Source organism: Nannospalax galili, unplaced genomic scaffold (assembly GCF_000622305.1).
Source record: "Nannospalax galili isolate Female #2095 unplaced genomic scaffold, S.galili_v1.0 scaffold559, whole genome shotgun sequence".
Classification (NCBI taxonomy): domain Eukaryota; kingdom Metazoa; phylum Chordata; class Mammalia; order Rodentia; family Spalacidae; genus Nannospalax; species Nannospalax galili.
The window spans coordinates 376,726-402,437 of NW_008343479.1; the positions used below are offsets into that span (position 1 = coordinate 376,726).

Below are 25,712 nucleotides of genomic sequence, written 5' to 3' on the forward strand. Positions count from 1 at the left end.
CCTCTCTTTGACAACATACCGAAGTCTTGTCTTTTAAAACAATATGCATTTACATACAAAAGAAACCTCTGTTCCCACAGAACATATACATTCCTCATTTTGCAGCCTGTCAAGTCAGAACTTTTGCATTCTCCCCTACTCTGATATATAAAATGATTTAGCTTTTTGCTGACATGGTTTGCCTTACACATAGGAGAAGAAGCAATAGTATGTTCGTAATGTTTTATGGCAGTGTGGGAAAGGGAGCTGCCGTGGCTCCCAGTCCCCCAGACCCCACCCCCACCCCCACCCCAACTATGATTTGCACTAGTGGATGAGAGAGGCACTACATCATGGGATGGACTTTGTAAAGTGTTACAGTATCCTTTGGGTAGATTCTGAGAAGGGGCTGGAGAGGAAAGCATCAACACTCCATGCTTCAGCAGGCTTTGGGGAGCTCCGGAGGCAGGTCGGCTGCGGACACACGGTATTGCACCTTGGTGTTGGTGATTGCGCCATGCTTCTGGCGCAAATGAAGTCGAAGCTGACTTTTGTGACGGAAATGCAGGTTACACTTCTCGCACTAGAGAGACATCAGAAGTAGAATGTTAGCAGTCATCAACTCAGGAGACGCATCATTGTTCACAAAGACCCAGGGCAAGGATTGTCTCTATGAGGGTCAAGGCAGCTCTTCCTTCTAAAGGCCAAGCTAAGAACTCATTTGGATCTTGGCTTCTGTCAGGGGTAAGTATTGCACAAATGTCCTGGTCTCCCCTTCCAAAGTGTCACTCCTGCCTTCCCCTGGCTTGAGATATCCTTCCCTGACTTAACTGCAGAAGTACAAGTCTATCCAAAAGATAAGTTCAGATAGGCACTCTTAATTATTAACACATTTGTGAATTTCTCTAAGACAAAAACAATCCATCCTTCCTTTAAATCTCAGAGTTACAGCCTTGCCCCACAGCATCCATCTGTACTAACATCCTCATCAGGTGGATCACATTTGAAGGCAGTGAGTACTTCTCACCAAACTCCATAGTCCTGTTACCAAGGAGAACACACTCAGAAAATTCTCCAAATGCAACTGGACAAATAGATTACACCAGTCGAAATTCAGGGAAATTCTTGAGTCATAGAACACATTTTTAAAGGAAGTATTATAGATCATCTCCTCAGGGATAAGACCTTTGAATAGATAAGCTAGCAAACCATTAGCAAGTACAGCTGTTATTCACAATGATTCAAGGAATGGGTGATAAAGAGTTTTAGTAGGAAAACTTACTGAAAAATAAAATGGATAACTAAACATAATTGGGTACATTGTATCAGATCCTGGAGGATAAAGGTTATGTTTAGATGAAAACTAAGCAAATCCACATGCAATATGGACTTCAATTTATAATTATCATTATTGGTCCATTAGTTGCAATAAATTCATCTATAAAACTAAAACTATTCTATAGTAAAATGGATGGAGAACATGCTTTACAATAAAAATGGAAATATATCTAGAAAACTAGTTAACTAATTAAAAGAAAGGGTAAGACAGTGAATAAGGAGCCTTGCTCTTGAGAGACATAAGTCCACTGCAGCTGTGTCACCCACTGCTACGAATCCTGGCCACATCATTTTTCTCTCTCAGCTTTGGCTCTCCCTTTCGTAAGGAATTGGGTCAATAAATGTCAAAGGTCACTTTTCAACTCTCAGAGCCTCTGCAACTAAAATTCTATGTGCTTGAGCAACCCAGAGCACTGACTAAATTAGTTACTTTAGCATTACCACCTTATTTTGAGGCTCGCCTTACAGATGAGGAAATTAGGCATTAAGAGATAATGAATTTTCCCAGAAACAAAGGGCAAATACAAAGATATTCACTAAAAGCCTTAGAAACAAGGAAACAAAAATGCTTTGCAGGTTGACATCTGGATGTGAATGAAGTATTCATTGATTAGTTCTTGTGCCCAGAAGCACCTGGTGTGCTGCCATCAATGCCTCAAAGCAGACAAACGCACTATGTAAACAAATCAGTGTAGCTATGTTCCAAATGTACTTTATGGCCACTGAAATGTAAGTTTCCCATAATTCACAGTCACAGTTTTAATTCAGGCAATATTCAAAGTTTAACCATCAGGCTGTAGCTTACTGAGACTGTTCTAGGACATGATAATTCCAACAGCCTTTTTTAGCGTTGCACTACACAGATAGGTAACTTTCTTTTCTGAAATGGCTTTTGCTGTGTTTTGTTTGGGTTTGGGTGTTTTTTCATACCACACTTTTCTGATTGTTCTCCTACTTCTTTTTTAAAGAAATATTTTATTATTTGTATTTTTTGTGCATGAGTGTACTGCCTGCATGTAGGTAGGTGCACTTGAGTCATGCAGTGCCCTTGGAGGTCAGAAGAGGGTGTCAGATCCCCTGTAACTGGAGTTACAGATGGTTGCTAGCTGCCATGTGGGTGCTGGGAATGAATCTGGGTCCTTTGCGAGAGCAGCCAGTGCTCTTAGCTGCTGAGCATCTCGCCAGCCGGGCTCTCCTTCTTCTAAGACTTCTCTTTTGTTTGTTTTCTGTTTTCTGAAACAGGGTCTCCCTGTAGCCCCAGTTAGCCTAGAACTCACTGTATAAACCAGTCTGGCCTGGATCTCACAGAGATCCTGCCTCTGCCTCTGCCTCTGCCTCCCAAGTGCTGGGATTAAAGGTGTGTGTGACCATGCTGGGTCTACAATCCCTTCTGAGCCACTCTTAAATATACACCTGAGCTACTCTTAAATATACATCTAGCCTAGTGTAGAGGTTCACTGTGGGCACTTAGCAAGTATTTGTGAAATGAATGAATGACCCTCAAATCTCCATAGGCTGCACTTTATTCCTAAGGGTCAAGTTACCCAGCACAATGCCTCCATTTCAATGATAAATACACTAAGATCTGGGATTGTTGACTGGGGTGGCTATGATAATCAGGCTCAGACTCAGGTCTCCTGACCATTATGAGTTTAGTCATCACCCCACTGTGTTCTAGAGATTGGAGCAAACAGCTCTGTTGCCCACTTGTTCCACACTTCTCCCTCCCAGGCCAGTCAGTGGCCACAAAGCTCACGTACATGGTAAGGTTTCTCCCCTGTATGAATGCGCAGGTGGCTCTTAAGAGTCTGAAGGTGCCGGAAGCGGGTGCCACAGATTTCACAGGGATAGGGCTTCTCTCCAGTGTGGATGAGCACATGAGCACGGAGATGAGCCACCTGAAGGAGGAGCACAGTGTGAGAGATGCTGCCAGGGAGCACTGCAGGCCTACCACTGGGTCCTCATATCCACACAATCCCTTCTCCCTGCTGTCCTGCTCACCTGTACAAATCTAGCCCCACAGGTTTCACATTTGTAGGGCTTCTCTCCAGAGTGAATTCGAGTGTGGGTCTTCAGGTTGGCTGGCCGGTTGAACTGGGCCCCACAGATGTTACAGCGATAGGGTTTCTCACCTATGACCAAGACAATCAGAAAAAGGAAACCATATTTAATGGAGGTTACCACTGACCTTCGATTTTAAGGTAACTACCCCTTTCCAAGGCTATTATGCCTTCACTTCTCTCCAGTGAGGTCAGAGAGAGAATTTAGGGGCCTGCCACTCTCTCTCATACATACACCGGCACATCTGGTGGGGGACAAGGCCAAGAAACAAGCAGTGGCATGGTGGGGCGGAAACAATACTAAACTTGGGACATGACGGAAAAGCTTCCAGGAAGCCTGACCTGAAAAACCTGTTGTCCTTAGGGTCATCTGCCTACAGGACTTGGGCAAGATACTGTCCTTCTCTGGGCCTCAGTTCTCCTCTCTGAATGGGCAGGGCTGATCTAAATGACCTGGGAAGACTCCGCTGGCTCATACAGACTAATGCAACAAGCCACTCACTCACCAGGGAGATACAATCAGGCTGCTCTAGTTTCTCCTTCAAAACAAATGTGCTTGTGGCAACTACAGCTGTATTCCATTTGCAAAAGGGGTGGGGCATAGGTTGGAGCAGAGGACAGCAGAGGTAACCACTCTAAGGACTGGGCCTTCCACCATGAAAAGTTTCTGGGATAACAGCGCCACTTAAAGTTCTGAGAGACAGTGACTAGCCAGGACAATCAGGTTGTGAGAAACTCCCTGGAGAAGGAATGTAAATTCGTTGATAAGTGCTTGGAGGTCATCAGGAGGCTTTTCATTTTAACTGGCTTTACCAAAAGCCAATCCGCTTGGCCTCTATTAGCATTTAGTCTCCTCACCTAGGGGATTAATACCTCTAACTCCAGCAAAGGTAGAGAAGCAGAACAGAGTCTTAGAAGAAAGACAAAGAATATGGGAGTGGCAGAGACAAGACAGGTTAAGCCCTTAGTTCAGGCCAGGGTGGGAACTGCCTCCAGCCTCACCCCACCAAGTCCCAAGGCTTGCCCTAGAACCCTCTGTCTGCTAGACTCTAAGAATCCCAGGGCACTGAGGGGATGGAGCAGGGCCATACCCGTATGGACAGTCTTGTGGCTGGCGAGGTTGCCCTTGTAGCGGAAGGAGGCCTGGCAGCGGTCACACTTGTAGGGTTTGTCACTGTGCGTCTGCAGCGTGTGCCTCTTGAGTGAGGCCTCCTCAGAGAAGCGGCAGTCGCATTCATTGCAGAAAAAGGCCCCATTCTCTGTTGGAGGGTGGAGGGATATCATGTCAGCATGAGGAGGCCAAGTAGGGCTCTAAGGCCTCCCTCCTCAGCAGCTACCCCAGAGTCACACTGGACCCCCAGTCTCCCCATCCAACACTTGTAGAAGCCCAAAAGGCCTATGGGATTTTTATTATTCTTAGCATTTAGAATCTCAGTCATGGAAGAGAAAGAAAGCAGACAGACTGAATCTTAAGGTACAGAAGTTCCACCCTAGAGGCTCTCATAGGGCCTCACCAGTTTGAGGAAGACTTAGCAGGGCCTTTTCTCCTCCCAGAAGCTCTAGGAACTCTTATCAGCTCAAAGTTCAAGGTCTATTCATGTCTATACATAGCAGCCCTGAGGCAAGACCCTTCACCTCTCTAAGCCACTCTGTACTTCTATCTCCAAAGTAAGGATAATAATCCCTGTCCTTTTTACCGCACAAGAGCACATTATACAGCACAAAATAAAATATGATGTATTATGGGGATGTGAGATACAGGTCAAATTCCATTATACTTTGAAGTCCCTGCAAGAGGGATTAATGATGAAGATTCCATGGTTATCTTTGCACCTATCTGGATTTCATGTCTCCAAACCCATCTGTGACACTAAGACACTAAAGATGGAAACAGAGGCCCAGAGAGAAGGAATTAGAAGGCAGACCAAGACAATCATTCCAGGAACAGGTTGGGATAGTCCCTGCTCTCCCTCTGACTAAAGATCTGTAACCCTGTATCAAATCTCTCACTGTAAGGAACTCAATTTCTTTCTTTTGTTATAACAATTTGAGAATGGTACATCACTGTACTAGAACCCCAATGATGTCTTTACTAGGTCATAGAAAATCCATAGCCAGAAGCGGGTAAAGAGTAACACTTTTTATCTGGTTAGACTGAGGGTGCCAATACTGACTATACAGAAATATTCACTTTTCAGTTTAACTAACTTAATTCAGCAAACATTTTCTGAGTACTTCCTTCATGCTAAGACCTAGTAGGACCAATGAGAGATGCAGGGATGAGTAAGGCAGATGCTTCTCCACAGGGAATCAGCAGCCTACTGGGGAACACTAACATGCACCCAGGGAAGGGTAGTGGTTTGGGCACAGACAGGTTGAGAAAGCCCTGGGAATTAGAGTCAGCCCTGCAGGCAACCTATATTGGAATAATACTGAAGACTGCTTAGCCAGTGTGGTTACCCCAGATCAACTCCAATACTTGACCACTTGTTTTGATTAGCCCAGTTCCTGGAAGATGGAGAGGGAGGCTGATGATTGCTGGTGATTTTAAGTGCCAGTGGACTTCTAATCATGTCATCTCTCAGAGACAACAGTACAAATAAAATGGAAATACAAATCTCATGGAGCATAGGGTTCTCCCTTCTCCCAGGTATGGAAACGGAGGGCAAGAAAGGGACTCACCACAGCTAGAATCTGAGTACTCTGACTGAGTCTCTCCCATCTCCTCAGGGAAAGTGGGGCCAGCAGTGTGGAGGCAGATCTCTGTATGCTGAGGGGACTGAGAGCCACAGGATGTGCACTTTGGGGGGTGCATGTAGAGTGGTGAGTGGCTCTCACTGCTGCTTCGGGGTGAGCCAGTCAGGGACCTGTGAGCGGGAGCAAAGAGACTCAGCACTCAGCAGGGGAGAGGGCCAACCATCCCCACACCAACCTCTCCTCTCTGTGTTCAAGCAAGCCCAGTGACCAGCACTGCCCTCCCAAACTCAAGGGGTTGGGGGGGCAGCTCACAGTTCTCCTCAAGCCTGCCTCCTCTCGCCTGGGTCAAGCAGACCCCAAACCCCACTCCTGGGCCCAGTTGCTTCTCCTCAGAACTGGTGCCCATAGCCTCTCTTAATCTAAGAGAGGAATTCCCTCTACATCAAGATCACAGGAAGTGCCACTGGGATTTGTGGAATGCTTGCTTCCTTCAAGGGAATGATCTCTTGCTATGAAAAACAAAATGAAACAAAGTAGGACTCTAGTGTAATATACTTCTTTTTTAGGCCAATTTGCTCTAGTACTAATTCCACCCTCCCTGTGGCTTGGCATTTCAGACAAGAGAACAAGAAAACGGCCCTGCCCACTGTGTCCATCAGAGGCTATGACCCTAGAACTGTGCTCAGGTAATCCCTGACCTTAGACCCAGTGGGGCTCTGAAATCACCTGTTAACAATGTTATTGAGCCGGCTAGCTTGGGGGATGGTGGAGTCCTCAACGCTGGCACCAAGCTTCCTTGGGGACTGGAGATCCAGGTTCTCAGGCTCCATGGGTGGCTGGCATGTGGGTGGGGCAGGGTAGGCTCGAGGGGAGAGGCGGCCCAGCTCTGCTTGCTCAGGCCCCTCGGATTTGGCATTCTGGTTGAGACTGTTGAGCACGATGAACTTGTACTTCTTCCAATTGCAGGCTTTGGGGTCAGTAGGGCTCTTGGCTGGAGGGGAGCCTGAGGCCTGAAGGATGCAGGCATTCTTGCTGCTGCAAGACTCTGTGGGTGAGTTGGGCTGGCAGTCAGATTTCTGGGGGCTCTGGGGGCTAACCAGACCCTTGCGATTCAAGGGTGCATTGGGGGGCTCGAAATGCAGGGCAATCTCATCCTCTGAAGAGGGTCTCTCTTCTTCTTTGCTGGCCTTGTCGCAGGGGATGTAGGGGGCATTCCGGACAGAGGGGGCAGCCGGCTTGGGGCCCTCAGCCACACTGTAGTGCATGTCACTCCGTGCCTCCTCTGGTACTGCCTCCTTGGGTGAGTAGATGTTGCTGTGACACAAGCTGGGGGCCACTTCTAGGGCTGGCCGGCTGTACTCACCAGGGACTGGCCTGGCACTGTCACAGGGGAGGGTCCGCTCCTTCGGGAAGGGGTTGGCCACAGGCATTCGAGCATCTCTCAGCTCCTCATCAGAGAAGAGGAAACTGCTGAGTGGGAGATGGCTATACATGGGATATGAGGCTGACGGTGTGGATAGGCCACTGTAGAGGCTAGGGGCAAAGGCTCTGCTTTCACACCCAGTAGTATTTCTTAGTGGAAGGTTGTTCTCCACAACCTCACGACTTCGATAGGCCATGACGTCATGGGGCATCAGCATCCGGCTGTTTAGGAACTCTTCACGGGGAGGCTTGAGAGCAGGGACCATCTCTGCTTCACTATGGGGGAAAACGATCCAAAATTAGAGCTGTTAAGCAGATGACCTTCCAGTGATACTGTTATATAACCACATCTGTGCTTGAGTCAGCTACACATAGAAGATGTGGCTCTGGAATAGGGAAACACAATTATTAGGCATTTATACTCCAAAGTCTAGCAACCTAGGGTACAATTGGGGAGACCAAGCCCTGCAGAAGGGAAATGAGTTACTCGCACAGTATGTGCCTGATTGGTCATGATCTTGTAAAACAAGACACATATGAATGCATGTCTAGGAATCTATAACTCTTCTGATGTTGTAGAATGTCATGGCTTACATAAAGCTTTTTTTTGTCTTTTTTGAGACAGGGTCTCCCTGTAGCCCCAGCTGACCTGGAACTCACTATGGAGGCCAGGCTGGCCTTGAACTCACAGAGATCCTCCTGCCTCTGCCTCCCAAATGCTGGGATTAAAGGTGTGAGCCACCACACCCAGCACATAAAGCTTTTTAAAGCCCTCATCTCATTTCACACATTCAAAATCATGCAAGGAAGGAAAAACAAGCATTTTATACACACGGAAACAAGGAGGGAAGAATGTACACAATGCTGGTACTACACGCTCAGAGGGTTCCCTGTATGCAAAAAGGAGGAGAACAGGCAGTGAACGTCAGTGCAAAAAGCCTTGGCTCTGGAGCAACCAGACCTGGTTTAAAACCCAGCTCTGCTGCTTATGGGCTCTATGACCTGGAGCAAGTACTTAATCATTCGGAGCAAAAGCCGTGACCTGTAGAAAGCACTCCCAAATGATGGCAATGATGGTTTTGCTGCCATTATCACCCACAGGAGACAAAAAGCGCTGGCTGAAGATACTTAAAGGGACTTATGTGGGTGACAAAAGTAGGCCATCTCAACATGATCTCAGTTAATAGTGCTAGAACCAGAATCTTGAGAAGTAAAATGCCAGATTTCAAGAGACTATAAAGCAGGATGTTCCAACTACTCAGGTCGACTATGTGGCTCTGAGAACACGAATTCTTATCCTGTGAAGTGATCAAATACAGCCTAGAAACGTCTGTTAAGAAGGCAATCACCCTAGAGTTGCTGAGTCAAATATTCTGAAGAAGTCAAGCCTTGAGTCTCTGCTCCATTTAGCAGGATTCTTCACTTCTTTGGCTCCCTGAACCCTCACCTAATGAAGCTCATGTCTCCTATCCCTTGGGTAGGGGTTAGACCCAGTGGACTAAATCAGTTCATCAAGTATCCTCCCAAACTGGAGTATCATGATACAGAAGAAAAGCAATGCAGTCCCTATGAACTTGAGCTGCTCACACTCTGGTAGGGAACTAAGGTACTTATGTAAATAATTGAATAGAAATCTAAAATACATACATAAATACTAAAAGGGAAGGAAGGTCAGAAGGAAAAGCATAACACTTAAGAACATGAAAGAAGAGCTGAGGAAGGAGCAGTCAGAACAACCTCCATAGAAGCATCCACATTTGACCTTGAAGGATGGATGGGTGGGAGGAAAGAAAGTGACTACAAGAAAACAGGGGGTAGGAATGTACAGGACACACACATCTGGGCTGCTGCAGAGTGAGGTCTGCCTAGAGTACAAGAGCGAAGAAGGAAAGAAGTAAGTGATAACTGTAGAAACATAGACCGTACCATATTACAGGGAGCTCATTTCTTGAGCATGCATGATTTCTAATCTGGAACCATCCTTTTTGTGTCCAAGGCTTCAACCTAGGTAGCAGCTCACCTGGCCTTGATGAACTTCCTGCACGTGTCCACAACGTGCTCCATCTGCAGGTACATCGCTGTGGCCATCACAGCCATGATGTTGCCTTCCCGCAGGTTGAGCCGAGATGTGTACATGAAGTCCAAGAGTATGCAAAACCCCTCAGGGTTGATCTCAGGATCCAGATTGATCACACTAAGGTTGCATTTCAACTGGTCAGTGAAGATGCTGTAGAACAGGCCGCTGTAAAACAAACAAAGGTGCACCTAACAGTAAACACACAGGATCTGATGTTTACAGTAGCACTGCAGTGCACCTTCTCTTCTGAGGGACCGGACCCAGAACTCCCATGGCAATTAAGAATAACTTCACTTTTGGAAAACCTACTGTATGCTAGAAATTCTTAAGCATTTTACATGTTTACATTGATCTATGTTCCTCCAAACCTGCAAAATGTGTACTACCATGTTCCACCTTCACATTGGGGAAACTAAGATGACAGGGTGTGAGATACTCAAAATCACGGTGCCTGTTTTCCTGTTGTCTTAACTGCACGGATCATCAGAGTTAACTCGGCACTCATCTCATTCACTGTTCTATACTTTTGGGATAAGTATTTCCCCTCTTGTTTTATCATATTACCTTTATTTTTCAAAAGTCTACTGCATATTTTAAGGAGCAAGTTGGAAATGGATGACAAATAAATGAAAGTATGCCTATAATCTATACTGTCTTTCTCAAAGCACAAAGATTATCAAAAGATCAATTATTCCTAGATGAGTCAAGTCAAATCTCAAGCCATGTCTTCAGGTTACTGTGTCTAGTCAGTTAAAACTAGAATTCGAGACTGTCATTTCAATTGGGTTTTGGGTTGCCAAAAAGTTAGTCAAATCTTCCCCCAATAAGCACCTGTGCACCCTTGGCTAAAATATTTAACTTCTCTGCACCTTGGTTTCCTTACCTGCTAAGTAGGGGAATAATTATGTATGCTTTATAAGATTATGGTAAAAACAAAAATGTTAGGGGTATAAACTGTGCCTGGTACACATTAAACACTTATTAAACATTATTTTTTCTTGTACCTCTATAAACTCCTGTTCCCCACACTATTTTTAAAACTTATTATATTTTTTAAATTCAGTGTGTGCATGTGTGTGTGTGTATATATGCACGTGTGTGTACATGCCATGGCAAGTGAGTCAGAGGACAACTTATGGGAATCAGTTTTCTCCCTCCACCACATGGGTCCTGGAGGTCAAACTCAGGTCAGTAAACTTGGCAGCAGGTGTTCTTCCGCACTGAGCTATCTAGTTGACCCTCCACACTTTTTTAAAAAGTGCTAATAGTAAGTGTTGGCTAAGTCCTCTAATTGCAATACAGAGCTCTGATTCTACATCATTACACAGACCTGTGTCTTGGTTTCATCATCTACAAAATGGAGGCAAAATGCCATCCATAACAGATGGCTACTAGGAAGACCTTAGAAATTATTTCCTATAACACTGCCCTGCAAACTTGAAATGTGGGCAAATCTAAAGAATTAGCTGGCTCACTCACTCTATACTGAATACCCACAGAAAAACAGTTACAGTATAAAGTAAGTACAGTTAATCTGGGCACAGAGGCACACACCTATAATCCTAGCACTTATAGGTGAGAGGATTAGGAGTTCAAAGCCCGCCTCAGCTACACAATGAATTCGAGTTTCGAGGACAGCTTGGGCGTCATGAGACCGTGTCTCAAAATTTTTTTTTAAATTAAGTACAGTTACAGCATAAAAGGGCAAACAATCTCATACTCAGTTAAACTAACGATTCCCTTTTCTCTCTGGTTAATTGAAGTTACTCTCCTCAAACACATCATTCTTTTAGCAGTATATTATTTAATCACCCATCATGTCCTCAGAACAAAAACTCTTTTCTCAGAGTGTGCTCATTCAATTGCTTCCTGGGAGTCTACAATACCAGGCCATGTGCTAAGAACTGGAGACCAAAAGAATATCCTTTAAGACATAACAAATGGTCTGTGATCGTTCGGCTGACTACAAATAGGAGCACCCCCTTTTATTCATCCACCCTGCACTTCCAGACCACTCACCTACAGGCCATGAGCACGGTTTTATGGGCTCTGAACTGCTCACGGCTCACGACAATGACAACATCAGTCAAGATGTCACGACTGCGGAGACGATTAAGGTTGAGAAGGACATCGCTTGCGTGGCGGGTAAACTGGATACAGCTGTCAGCTGGTGAGGCCATTTTGTCTTCGCCTGAACAAAAGAAGTTAAACTCTTGTTGGTTCTCAAGAACCTATTTCCTGCTTACCAACTGTACTAGAGCAGATAGTTTAGCCTGCTAAGGCATAGAATGTAACTCAAGTCTCTAGTGGACAATCCATAGCCCATTTCTGGGCATCACTCTTCATAGCTATCAAATGAGGAGAACAATCTTTATCTGAAAGTTAGGATAGAAAGCTCTTTAAGGGAAAGGGGAAGGGAAGGACTGTTTGTTAAGTGTCCCCCCCCACCCCCCGCATACTAAATACTCTGCCAAGCGTTGAAAGGCAGTGAGTATGTTGCAATGGAGAAAAACCACCCTTGAAAAGTTATCCAGTTAGCTTTGCCTTCTGCTAGCTGTGTGACTTGGAGCATGTTGTTACTGTTTCTGGGGTTTGGTTTTCCAAAATAGGAACAGTAATGCCTGTGTGGTTTTAAAAATTAGAAATATGTGCCTAGACCATAATAGGTTCTTTAAAACTTACAGCTATTTTCATCAGCATACCATTTCATTATTCCACCATGCTCTGAGATTCTGAGTTGTTTTCTTTGATACTTTGAGTACCTAACACTAGCACAATGCTGGGGCATAGTGGGTGGCTAGGTCAGACTGAACCAAGAATGAGCAAGGGAATGAATGACCATATGAGAGTATTAAGCCAGTTAGTGTAGGGACAAGAGGGTGAGGACTGAGAACTACAGGGAGGGATTGGCTATCCTTTCTTCATTAAATGAAAGGTGATAAACTTTACAGAAACACATGCATTGGCAAAATTCAAAAATAATTTGTCTACAAAATTTTATGGTCATATAATTTGATTTACTCACCCAATGCCTTGCTTCAGAGTCCAAAATTTTGCTTTAAAACTGCAGAGAAGAGAGCAAACAGATTGGTTTAATGAATATAAGATTGTCCACTCCAGTCTTATTTTAGGACACACATAGTTTTGCTTTGATAGCTGCAGCCTGCCAGCTGGTGTGGTTTTACCACAAGCTAGCAAACATATTCCAGTTCTGCTCTTACAGAAACAGGCACTCAGATTCAGTAATAATGCCCTTACCCTGAGCACTAGGAATATAGTTGTCGCATATACCTGTATGCATAGATTTCCTTTCCCAAAGTAAAATATTTACACAGCAAAAGGCCACTTGAGTTTATTGGAAAGAAAAAAATAAGAAAAGTAGTTTTTTCAATATTAATGATAATGATCCTTCAGGGGCCTAAAAACACTGGATGCTATTCAAAACCTTGCTAAAAATATTATCTTTCAAGTCTTAGAATGATTCCACAAGGCTGATAGGGTCAATATCTTTATCCTTATTTCACTGGTGATGAAATTGAGACTCAGGGTTCAAGTGACTTGCTCAGGACAAACAGCCAAGCAGTATTTCCTGATTCTCTGGAACACTTCAGACTGGATACTGAGCCTACAGAATACAACCTGAGACATCATGTTTACGCATTCCTTGAGTATCTTTGCCCTCTTTTCAAAGTTTCTTCTCTGCTAACTTCCAGATCTAAAACCAGACAGAGTACTACAGCCTCTAGGTTTGTGCTTCTCCCTGCTGGGGAAAGATTTAACTGTGTAGTTTAGCTGAGAACTGGCCAGGGAACATTAAACCTGAAAGAGAGTTCATGAAACGTGCCCTCTCCAAATTGGTTTAACAAAATCATTAAATGCATAGTTATAAGACTCTCAATTTTGATTGAATGTGGGCTGCAAAGCTATACTCTATTGGGTATTCTCTTTTCCCATTTAAAAAGCACAGTCCTTTAGAGCTATTTTCCGGGTAAAGGGGCCTGAGGCCAGTGAGGTCATGTTGGGCCACATAGATAGTTGATGGCCTGGCCCTAGGTCTTCTGGCTCAGATTCCTGTCCGTTTTCCAAATCAGCCTACGTGCTGTGGAACATGCAGGACAGCACCCTGAGGTGAGTGAATCTCATTTTTAAGCTTCTTCCCCCACACAAACTTTGCCCCATTCCAGGCCGCTGAGTCTTACCAAATGAGCACTCTAAAATGAGAGGTTTCCTTGAGTCTGTAACCAAACACTCTGACTTTTCTCTGTGGTCCCAAGTGCCAGGCACTCAAGCTCATCAGCTTCAAGTTTAGTGTGTGCATGTGAGTGAGCAGGGACTGGGGAAGGAAATGGGGGAAGAGAGAGGACAGAAAAAGACAAAAGAACCTGTTTCTTCCTGCTCCCATCCTCATTCAGGACATGCAAAAAGAAATTTCACTTGCTCCTAACCCAAGTTCAGTGACTGTCTCCTTTGAAAAAGAATGCTGAAGACACATGAAGTTTATTTATAAACTTTCTCCTGCTTCCTAATGGAAGAGATCCTTAAACACTTCTGGAACAGACTGTGCTTCAACCACCAGCTCACTTGTGGATTTTCAAGCAGACTTTTGGAATCACAGGAAGCCCAGATTTGCCATTTCACCATGACAAGTGGCAGTGACTCACTCCAGATGAAGACCAAGCAAGCAAACAAACAAAGCAGCCAGCCAAGTTCACTGTCAGCCTGGCCTTGGGCTTTTCACCTTAAGCCTGCCCACCTGAACAAAGCACATACACATTACCAGGCAGCCTGTGTCCTACAGAATACCTGTCCCCTGTAAGTCAACTAGGTCTCAGCAGGTTCCACAAATCCCACCCCCCAGGACACTGCAGATAGAGAAGCAACCAATATTCAGCATGTTTGTTTTTACAAATCACTCAGTCCTTTCCCACTCATTATTGTATCTTATCTTTATAATACCTAGGATTCACTCTGAAGGAACTGAGGTGGCTCTGAGAAATAAGCCCTCAAGAGCTCAAAGCTATTCTTTAACAAAGTTCTATGCAAACCTCTGCCAACTCCAGCCATACCAACACCACATACAAGACAACCATAAAAATAACCCCAGGAGCATCAGACCACCAAGAAAAAAAACAAACAAACAAACAAAAAAACGAACCAGAACTGACTCCTGACTCTCTTATACGCTGCCTACCCCCCCCCCATCCTCTCCTTCCCAGGGTGCTCGGTAGACTCAATGAGGCACTTTGAGAAGGCAGCCTCTCTAAAAGAGCTTTCCTTGGAAAGGGGGGGGGAGGGGGGAGGGGGTAAAAAAATAGCCAAAGAAAGAAGGCAACAGAAATGAGGAGAGAAGAGAGATCTCTCACAGGTGAGGTTAAGAGCCAGCACAGAAGCCCATTCGAAGACCCCATCCTTTTCCTCCCTCCTCCCCTTGGTCTGGCACTAAGCAACTGCTTCCTCCAGCCTGCACACACCAGCAAACCCCAGTCAGGTGCGCCTTGGACAAGCCTGCGCAGACTCACTCACCCCACCTTGCTGTACCTGTCTTCCGGGGACCGCCCACCCCCTGGCGATCGACTGGCACCTCTGGCACCACTGGCCATCCACCTCGAAGCCTGGGAAGTCGCGGCCAAGGCCGGGTGGTAGGACTGTAGCGGCCCTTAATTTGGCTACATTCAACTAAATGTTTTTGTGCACCTCGGTGGCTAACATTGTGTGCGTGCCTTTTTTTTCCTGTTACTCGGTTAAGGCAGGGGGCAATGAGGGGAATGGCACAGCCCTCTCATTCCGGGAACGCAGTCGATTTCAGCTCTGCGGATTTCACAGAACCCTCCTGCCCATAGCCGGCTCCAGCAAGAAGTAACTTTCCAGGAAGCTGTAGCCCGACAGCCGCCAGGATCTCGGGCTGCTACGCCGCTGGGGACTCACCCCGCCGCTCGGGGGGCGGAGGCTCGCGGGGCGCGGCACCATTTCCCCTAAATCCCCGATCCACGCTGGTTCCAGGCTGAGTTCACCTGGTCCCCATATCCCCAGAATCTACAGACAGGAAAGTCAAGCAGTTAGCGGAGCCCAGCGCACAGCCCCGGAGTCTGGAGCCTGTCTGCTGGCGTCTGACTTCCAGTAGCTGCTTTCCGGCGTTTCCCTGTGGCGATGGTTTTTGTTTGTTGGCGGAGTGGGGTGGGGGGTGGGGTGGGTGGTGGTGGTGGTGTTTCTTTTAGTCTTTCTGCCTGCTCCCTCTTCCCCTGATGTTTAAGGGAATGGGTAGGTGAGACGTCAAGGTAAAACAGATGCAGACCCCTAGAGCTAGGGGTCTCCATCCTGCCAGACTTGCTGAGTTGGAGGAAAACTAAACCCCACACTCGTTCCGTCTACGTTGACAAGAAAAGGAACCCAGCTCTACCCGGTTTCCGCCCAGTCGCCTTTAGAATCGGAGCTCCCAGGCTCGGGGAGCAAACCCTATTTTCCTGAAACTGTGGAGACTCAGAGCCCCAGCGTTAGAGCTCGGCTAAGGCGCCTCGCCTTCCCGGGAATTAACCTCCAGGGACGTCTAAATGCCTCAGTAGCCGGCTGGCCTACCGCCTTCCGGGAGGCGTTGGGGGCGTAAAGTCTCACCCTCCAGGCCTAGGTTCAATCCTAAAAACTAGCGGATAGCGTCGCCGCACCAAGCATCCTTCCAGGGACGGAGGCGGGGTTGGGCTCCGTCCTCAAAGACTGGGGTCTTTTTGACCTCAAGAGCCAGTCTTGCGGCCTTCTCATCCCTCGCCCGTGGGCTAAAGGTGGGAAAAAAGAACTTGATATGGACAGAGGTGACTATCTGGGGAGTAAACTTGCACTTCTTGGAAAATTCGAGTCCTGGGACACCGGGAGCGCAAACCTAATAGTGTCTTTACCGCTGCCTGACGCTAGAGAGAGCTCTCCATCAAGACTTGAAACAGACCCGAGGCTCGCCCCGCCCCTCCTTCCCATTGACCTAGTTTGACAGTCTCCGGATTTGGAGAATGCTTTCCCCATCCCCCACCCCGACCCCACAACCCAGGTTGGTTGTGGGATTATTGGGAAACTAATAGCTCCAATAACTCGTTGAAAAGTTCAAAGAGGGATCTGAAAAAGCCAATCACTGGGTACAGGGACAAGTTTTCTAAGCCTGGGGACCGCCGCACTGAAACTCTCCTCAGGACTCAGCAGGAGCGCGCTTTCCCAGCAGAGCTCGGCTAGCGAGCTGCTCCCGTCTAGCCACCCTGCTCTGGCCGTGGTGGGTAGAGTCAAACCTCGGTGTTATTTCTGTTCTGGAGGTAGAGGGAGGACAATCTTCGTGCTCTTGACTGGGGTCGGGGGTGACAATACGGATAAAAGAGAGTTAGACAGTGCCCTGTCCTCCGCAGCTGCGTCGGGTAACCAAGATGTTCGTGGACTTTATATCCTGACTTTCATTCTATCACGTTTCCTGCCTCAGTGCTCGGCAAGCTTCTAGGAAATACAATAAAATAAAGGGATGCCTTTTATCATCGAGATCTGAAGAGATGCAGAAGGGACGCTCTCCACGCGCTCGAGACCGGCCCCAAAAGGCCGGCAGACAGCTGCGCAAGCCTGGACCCCGAGCAGAGATCCCCCCCCCCGCCCCCGTCCAGACGGGACTGGGATCAGCCTTTGCAAAAACAGGCCTGTGGGGCAGGAGAGGGCATTATCTCCCCAAGCAAACAATGCCTTTTAAAATTCGAGCTGGACAGAAGTCACCCACGGTCTTTATTCACGTTAATGAAGATGGAAGGCACTAACTGTCCTTGGAAAGCGATGAGTCAAACTTGACCGCGCTTCAGACACGTCCCCAGATTCATTTCCAACCTGAACAGAGGCGCATTTCTCTGCTGTGGCCTCCGACAACTCCCGCAGTGCGAGAGGCTGAACTGAATTCCGCCGGACATGGGCGGGGAAAGACAGCTGTCTGGGCGGGTGAGGGCGCAGGCGGCCGCTGGAGGACGCCAGCACTCCGAAGCACGGGCTATCTCAGTCCAGAGCTTCGAGAAAGAAAACTTTTCTAAGGAGATGTGACCCAAATTCTGGGCGAATAACGCTCTATCTGTATAATCACATACGCGCGCGCGCGCGCGCGCACACACACACACACACACACACACACGGTTTCTTTCTGGGCCACTAAGGGATAGATGAAATGGAAGAAGAGTGAATCCAGGGTGGGAGTGTGAGCTTACACAACAGTAGGCTCACTTCTGCAACAGTCGGCCAAGTAGGCCCTGGCCACCCTATCCCCAGTACATGAGTACTCCCCGAGCTTTGAGAAGCCCCACTCCTCAGCCCTAATGTAGGCTGTCCATGTCTGCTGCCGAAAATCTTGGGCCATAGTTTCTAAACAATTCATTCAGACTGCTGGGGGAATCGTTTCTAGTTTGCACTGGCTACAAAGGGGCCTTAGAGGGTAAACTGCTGCCCCTTTATCTTAAAGGAACGGGGGGGGGGCAACTTGCCTTTGGTGAACTCTTTGGAATTCAGAAACTTACATGTTAGGCCTGCAGTAAAAGTTTAAATCTAAAAGCTCCTGAGGTGTGGGGTGTCATCCTGCTACCAACTTTCGCTGTGGAGAGGCCACAGACACAGACACACGGTGTCCTCAAAGGTGTTTCTCTTAGTTGAGATAGATGAGGATCGCTGAGCTCCTGTAGACGAGGGCAGTGTGAGCATCTGGGGCCTTCATAATTTCCATTTGTCTTTCCGATTTAAGAGGTCAGAGGCCATTCTCCTAGCATCTCTCAGGATCTGAGGCTCGAGGCGGGGACATCCACAGACACCACTAGGTGGCGGACTCAGTCCGTTAGAAAATCACCCTAAGGCCACAGCCTTCCACTTCAGGCACCCTTGGTGGTGTCCTTTTTGTCAGTCTCTCTTAAGGGTGGGGGTAGAGTTGCTTCCAAACGGAAGTTGGAAGAGTTTTAATTTAGCGGATTTAGTTTTTCACGATGCTCAAGCCTCTAGCAATCACAGCAGCACGGTATCTGGAGCTGCTGCTGTGTATTTGGTTGTTTGTTCTGCACCTCCCTCGCCCCCCACCTCCGAAAAGCTGGCTACACTTGTCTTCGGAGAGAGGAAAAAGAAAGAAAGTGAGAGGGGGGAGGGAGGGAAGAGAAAAGAATTAAAAGAAAAGAAAGAAAAGAAAAAGGAAAGTCAGTAATAAACCCGTGATCCCCAGGGAGGAAGGGGGCGGAAAAGGAGGCTCTGGGACCTAAGACCCGGTACCGCCAGGCAAAGCAGGGGTGGGGAGCCGAACACGCTCTATGGAGGGGCTACTGGTCTGGAAATGGAAGGGAAAGAAAGTTGGGAGGAGCGGTCCCTGGCTTGCTCTGAGGCGAAGAGAAACCGCCAGCTGGGCCACTGTGCAGCAGCTCCCTAGCACTTCGCCGCCGCGGTGTGGTCCCACTTGTTGCGCAGTGCAGGACACCGGCACGCGCCGCACCACTTTGACTCCCAGGAGGCTTCAGGCCATCCACAAATTTCACCCGCCCACCCCCGACACACACCATAGCAGCCCTTAGGGAAGCTACGGCGTTTTCAGTCACTATGGTTTTTCACGCCAAAACTTGTCTTGTTATCTCAACGTCAGACAGGCATTCGACTTCGGATGCCCTGAGAAGTCCAAAGAGGAAAACAGAGAGTTACCTCCACCCTCTAGAGACTCGCTACCAAGAAGGGCCAGCCGCACCCTCATCCCCAACCCCCACAAACCTTCCCTAAAGTCTGTCCTCTACATTACTGGAAAAACATCCTACTTGGAAAACAAAGTGTTTCTATCCTATTTGAGAACTCAACTGCAAAGCACTGATTTTTAAATTATTCATCTCCCCAATTTAAAAAAGAAAATCTCACGCGGGGGAGGGGGAACCACATGCTTCATTAAGGTCATTTCACAATTATTTTTCAAGTATTTGACTTTTACCAGTAGTTTCACCCACCAAGGGGTGGCGCTACCGCACCACCTCCCCTGAAACAAGTTTTTCACAACAGAATGGGATACCCTCGGTAGGGGACTGAGGGAAGGAAGGATTTTGACATCTAGTCATGGTATTTACTCAACCCATAATTGGAACTCCTCAGGGCTCAGCAAACGAAAACTTAAAAATTTAGCTTCCATTCCTGTCCACCAAACCCAGAATAAATTAGTCTTTTCAAGAAAGCACTCGGGTAAAACCCTTCAAAACCGAGGGGAGGAACAGGAATAATTGGAGAATTTCTGCTTTTCCTGCTTAAAAGAGGCTGTCTTCTCTAAGTCACTTAGTTTTCATGAACAGCAGCTAGCTGTTCATGAAAACTACCAACAAACCCTTAAAATCAGCCAATGCATGAGCCTGAAGTATTAGAAATGCTTCCAAATAGGATACTGGAAACTTCCATTTATAAACTGGGTGGTGGGGGTGGTGTGGGTATTTCCCATTTACAAGTTTCTATTTGGGCCTGAAGACTCAACTGCAATCATTTTAGCAAAAGAAATGTCAAGCTCCTGGTGTTTTCTCTCCACTTTCTTTTCCCCCAGGGGCAAATACCTTTTCTTCTTTTTTAAAAAATTATATATTTTAAAGAATATGATTTCATCTAGCTCCTTTGAGCTCATGTTTGCTACCTCCAGGAATAGCGTGTGGACTAGGGCCAGATGAACTTCAACTTGGGCTGCAGATTTACGAGGTTCTGCTTTAGTGCCAAAGGCTCTTGGTAATAAATAGTGAGCAAAATAGATACCTGTCTCCTGATGGATCATACTGGCCCCCTCTTTTAAAGTTATTTATTAAAACCACACACACCTTGCAAAGAAAAAGGGAAACCAGCAGACTGTAGAGGAAGCCAGTGGCATAGCTCAGAGCCACAAACTGTATTTCTAAACAGCCCCTCGGTGGTTCCCTCTCTTCCTCCTATTTTTTCTTTTCTTTCCTTTTCTCTAGCCCCCTCCTTTCTCTTCTGTCTTCTGGATACTAATACATCTGCTGGCACTTTACTTTTTTAAAAAAAGTAAATCATTGCAATGTTTTCCTCCTGGAAACTATAAAATGTCTGAAAAATCCATAAAAGACTCAATCACTTTTCTAAGGGGTGATACTTGCCTTTCCTGTGGTCAAGGACCTTGTAACAGCTTTGGACTGTCAGCACTGGGTCTGGTGTGACTCCCGGCTCAACTGTCAGGACCCCCACCATCCCTACCGCCAAATCTTAATTTCTACGAGAAGGAGAACAGCACAAAGGGTATTTCACTCTTTAAAAAACAAAACAACTGTTGATTCGTGGTTTTGTTTTCCATAAGGGAGTTTTAAAACTCATTTTTGCAACACTAGTTCCATTTTTTCTCTAGGGTCCCAACAACACTGTATTTATATAAAGGCAACGCAACCCACAGTTCTCAAGACATTTCCACGCTCACTACATCCAGCAGGGGTGCCCCTCGGTCCTGCTGCCCTCCTAAGCAGCCTGTTTCCTAGGCTCCAACTCACTACCCACTCCCGCCCCGGGCCGCCGCCGCCGCTTTTCCCCATTCGGAGAGCCACAGGTTGCAAATCCAATCAACCTCGCAAGCTGTTTTTGCAAAATCACTCACAAAGATCTCCCTTTCGCGCCCGCGCCTCCCGTTCTGGGTCCCCCAGCCAGAGCCACAAAGTGCCCTTCTCTCCTCCCAGGTCTTGCACGTAAGGAACGCGGGCTGGGGCTGTTTGTCCTATTCCCTCGCCCGATGTAAGGACCTTGGGAATCTGAAGCTTGGCGTCCGCTACACTCAGGCCCACGGCTGCGTTTTTCTGTGTTTTCTTTTTTTTTTCAGCGTGCACCAGGGTAAAAATGAAATGAAATTTAGGAAAGGGAGGGAACTACCACTGAGAGCCAACAGTCACGCAGCACCCAAAATACAAACCGCAGCCTCCAGAAACCCGCCACCTTCCCGCTCTCCTGGCTGGCTGAGCAAAGCACACTGCAAGCCCCGCAGGTGCAAACGCGCACCCCTTTCCCGCCCACTCCCCAAATCCCTGTCCCGCCACAAGCCTCCTTCCTTGGGATGGACAGACAGAGCGCATGGGGTTCCCGACTCCCTCGACTACAACCAAGAAAGAATAATTTTCAAAGAATTCAACCCCCCCCCCCGCAAGTTGAGCCTCCCTAGAACCCCGGGGAAAGGGACACCAAAACTCTCTGTCTCTCCTGGGGAAGATCGCGGCTCTCAAAGGAAACTGCAGACACGTTACTTCATCCCGGGTTTATGACCAAAAGGAAGAAAAAAAAAAAAAAAAAAAAAACACCCGAGGAGTTGGCTTGCATTTGCTCCCGTCCCTCCCCAGGCTGGAAGGCAGGGACTGTGAGCGGCCGAGGCCCGGGAGCGCAGCCGGCTGGGCGCGCGGCAGCCTTGCTCCGCGCCTCCGGGTCACCGGGGAGGACGGAGAGGGGACGCCGGGAGAGGCGAGCGGGGAGGGAGGCAGGGAGGCAGCCGCAAGGAAGGCAGTTTGCAAGCGAGAAGAGAGGGAAAGCAAGCCGCACGAATCGAGCGAGCACAAGCCGAACGCGAGCAGTCGCGGCCAGCCGGGGCGAGTCCTGCTCGCCGCCGAGGCCCCGCAGCCCGGCCGCCCATCGGCCCAGCGGGCCAGGCTCCGGCCGCCCTAACTCCCTCCTTCTGTCCTCCACCTCCTCTCCAAACACCAAAACAACACCAGGGAGGGCGGCACAGCTCCCCAAACCGGCCGATTCACTCCAAGACAGCAAAATAAGAATATGCATAAAGCTATAGCCTACAGTGGGAGAGACGTGGGACTAATCTTCGGCATTTATTTTAACACCTGACAGCTAGAATAAATAAATATATACATTTATATCAATAGATACACGTAGGAAACTTGGAGCCAAAGCATTTGGCAAAAGCGGGAAAAAAAAAGAATTAAAAGGTAAAATAATGATCATGAGCAGCGGCGGCGGCAGCGGCACCAGCGGCAACAGTGGCGGCGGCGGCGGCAGCAGCGGCGGCGGCAGCAACAGCAATAATCACCTGGTGTCCGGCCTTTCCTAGAAACTTCTTGCATCACCACTTCTAAGAACCCCAGTTCTAAGAATCAACAGAGCTCAATTCTCGGAATTTGAGCTGCGGACTTTACCACTGCTGCGCAGCAGGGGCGGACTCGGTGCCAGCACCGCGCTCTTTCCACCTCCCCAGGCCCGCAAAAGCCGCTCGGATCTGCACCGTTTCCCGCCCTCCGGCGGCTTTTGCGCTCCTCACGGCACCGCCGTCCTGCATATGGAGGGTCCTGCCGGAGACTCCAGGGGACACACGGTGGCCCTCCCTCCCCGGGCTCCGAGCGATGGTACGGCCTGCTCCGCCAGCGTCACGTGGGCTCCTCCTCTGTGACGTCGGCGTTTTCGCTGAAGCTGAGCCCGGCCTCTGGAATTCTGAGAACTAATTTGCTATTCGGTGACATAAGAGGGGGAGTGCGCTTTGCTTTCCCGGGGTCTGGGGCTAAGTCTTCCTCTCCTACCCATAAACTCGGGAATACACAAAAGGGAGCGAGAGATTTGAACCATTGGAACAAGTTGTGTTAGAGGTTTAGAGGCGAGTGGAAAGAGAGAGAGAAAAAAAACCAGTAAACACCACAGCTCTTTCCAGCTAGGATATTAGGCACCACGAGAAAAATATTTGCCAAGCAGTTTTCGGTGGGTTCATTTGCTTTATTTTTATTTGGGACAAGGGAGGGAGGCTGTGTTTTTGCTTCTGAGGTGTTTTTTTTTTTTTTTTTTTTTTTTTTTTTTTTTTGGGGGGGCTTGGATTTTTTATGGTTGTGTGGCTCTGTTTGGCTCTGATTTTTGTCTTTGCAAGTTCGTAGTGTTATGTAAATCGTAGGAACTGTCATCTGCTGATTTTTGATGTCTATGTTTGTATTTTTTCTTTCCCTTTCTAGTCGCTCAGGCATTTTAAAGATGTATTGTTTCAATACTAATACTACGGACAGAAGCTTAAATCTTTGGTCACATGTAACAACCCCAGCCTCCACCCCCCGCCCTCCTTTGGTGCAATTTCCTTTTTCCCCCTTGGACTTTCACTGAAGGGAGGCTTTCCTGCACTTGAAAAAAATGTTAAAGGATATGTTTTGGTTTGGTTTGTTTCTTTCCAGGATAGCAAGTTGTGGATTTACTCTTTCTGTTAATGTTGACTCTTAGGAAATCTCTTGTTGCTAGAAGCGTGTGCGTGTGTGTGTGCATGTGTACATGCTTGTGTGTGTCTTCTACAAAATACTGTAAGCCAAATACTTGTGTTTTGCTTTTTCTTAAGGTCTTGAATTTTTTTTCCCTTTTTTTCTGGGTTCGTTTCGGGTTCGTTTCAAGGTCGTTGAAAAATCCCTTCAGTCTGTGTTGAAGGGATCAGCCGGAGGGAATTCTAAAGGCTTACTGTGCCAGTATTACAGATACTCCGTGTATTTAGAACAGACTGTGCTACAACTAAACACGGTGCTCGCAGCAGCACAGTCCCTGGGCCCTGGTGCTGAGCTGAGGGGAGGAGGAGGGGAAAATCTTTTTTCCCCTTCTTCCTTTATTTTAAAAAGCAAATGCAATGCAGAATCCTTTCGCTGTGGGCCCTGGTTTGTTTGGTCAGAACTGCCAGTTTCCCTATTTAAATGTTGGTTGGGTTTTTTTTCTCCTCCTACTCATCCCTGAATGAGGGAGACTCTTGTTTCTTTTATGTCTGTCTCTTAAAAGAAGGGTGTGAGGGGAAAATAATATTTCAGATTCCTTAAGAATTAACCCAAAGTGTTTGGACCAAAAGAAGCTTTCAAAGGTCAGGCTGTCCTGAGCTTTTAGCTGTGAGTCCTTCAAGCGGCTCATTAAATCACAGATGAATTCTTAAAGGTTCTGCGAAATTTCTTCACATGTTAATTTCCAATGAACATATCAATGGACCACAACCATAAATGTGGGCTTTAAAACAGAAGTGCAAGCAGAGCTTTGAAACACCACTGATTGCTTACTGGAATTTTCGAGATCTCTTTTGCTGACAGTCTTGTAGAAGGGTCAGCTATGTTGTTGTCCATGTGCCCCCTACCCCTTCAGAAGGTTGTGTCATAGGTTTTAGAACTGGAGGAAGTTCAAAGGGGCTGATTGTTGTCCACAGGGGCTGGAACTTACAAAATATGCTGTCTGTCCCTGTGAAATGTCAGTGTTTTAATACATATTGACAGATGGCTTACTGCTGTCTCGGCAGAAAAGACTGTCTCCTGAAGGCTTTTTGAAGAATGTACATGGGCCTAATCCAGTCATTTTACTCCCAAAGACACACGACTTTGTTACATGGATGTATGCTGCTAGAGAGCAAGAAGGCTGGTTATGGGTTTTTGTAGGGTCCCTTTCCCATTTTAGAATTTTAAGGGAATCTCACTGGACTCGATGACACCCGGATTTTGCTGAAGCGGATTTTCTTAGAGTAGCTATGTCTGATTTCTACCTTTTGCAAGCAGTAAGTACTTCTAGTGTGGGGATTCTCAGCTGCATCTGGATGCTTTGGAATAGGAATTGTATCACTCTGCTATATTTTTGGTCCCCTAAATAGAACTACTTTTATGATTTTTTGGTCACTTTTCTTGTCATAATGGCCATCTGCTTCATCCCTTGACTCCCACCACCAAGCCTTAAACAAACAGCTTGCCCATCTGTGTTCTTTGCTATTCCACTCTCAGCCCCATGGGGGCGCTGCAGAGCAAAGGGAAATTTGCTCCCTCAGGCAGTAGAACCAGCCGGAGTGGGGGCTGGGGAGGAATTTATCCTACTCAAACCTCAAGCTCTCTTTGATTCTCTGAGTCACAGGAGGAAGAGCCCACCTGGCCTGCTTTACTAATAATTATTCCCTACCATCAGGAACCTCAGGCCTTCTCTGGAACTATATGCCAGAGTCCCACTTCTGAATTACTGTTTTTGCACTCTTTCTTCTTCTTTCATTCCCCAAGCCCCCCAAATCAAGTGTCTACATTGAAAGAAATTGACCAGAAGAGGAGGAGACCTGTTGCAAAAGAGAGACAACAATATTCTAAAGATAGACACCTATTTTTAAATGACTCTTTTCTCAGCTGAATGAATGCTAAGGAAAAGCATGCACTCACCTTGCAATTTCGTCAACTCCTGGGAAGTAA

At 47.1% G+C, this 25,712-nt stretch overlaps 1 protein-coding gene across 5 annotated transcripts; it reads right to left on the reverse strand.

The window, feature by feature from the left end:
- Positions 1–6: 6 nt before the first annotated feature.
- On the reverse strand, positions 7–22,727 carry Bcl6 (BCL6 transcription repressor). 5 transcript variants are annotated; one of them, XM_008839673.3, is made up of 10 exons: positions 22,589–22,727; positions 12,599–12,637; positions 11,593–11,764; positions 9,517–9,738; positions 6,801–7,772; positions 6,060–6,244; positions 4,469–4,636; positions 3,319–3,449; positions 3,078–3,215; positions 7–562 (listed from the first exon to the last, which is right to left on the reverse strand). In XM_008839673.3, exons 3-10 carry the CDS (start codon positions 11,751–11,753, stop codon positions 419–421), a joined length of 2,121 nt encoding a protein of 706 aa, XP_008837895.1. In that variant the 5' UTR covers positions 11,754–11,764; positions 12,599–12,637; positions 22,589–22,727; the 3' UTR covers positions 7–418. The 5 variants fall into 5 exon arrangements, with proteins under 5 accessions (XP_008837895.1, XP_029422606.1, XP_029422607.1 ...); XM_029566746.1 differs by lacking the exon at positions 22,589–22,727 and adding an exon at positions 20,673–21,112; XM_029566747.1 differs by lacking the exon at positions 22,589–22,727 and adding an exon at positions 15,112–15,709.
- Between the last annotated feature and the right edge of the window lie 2,985 nt (positions 22,728–25,712).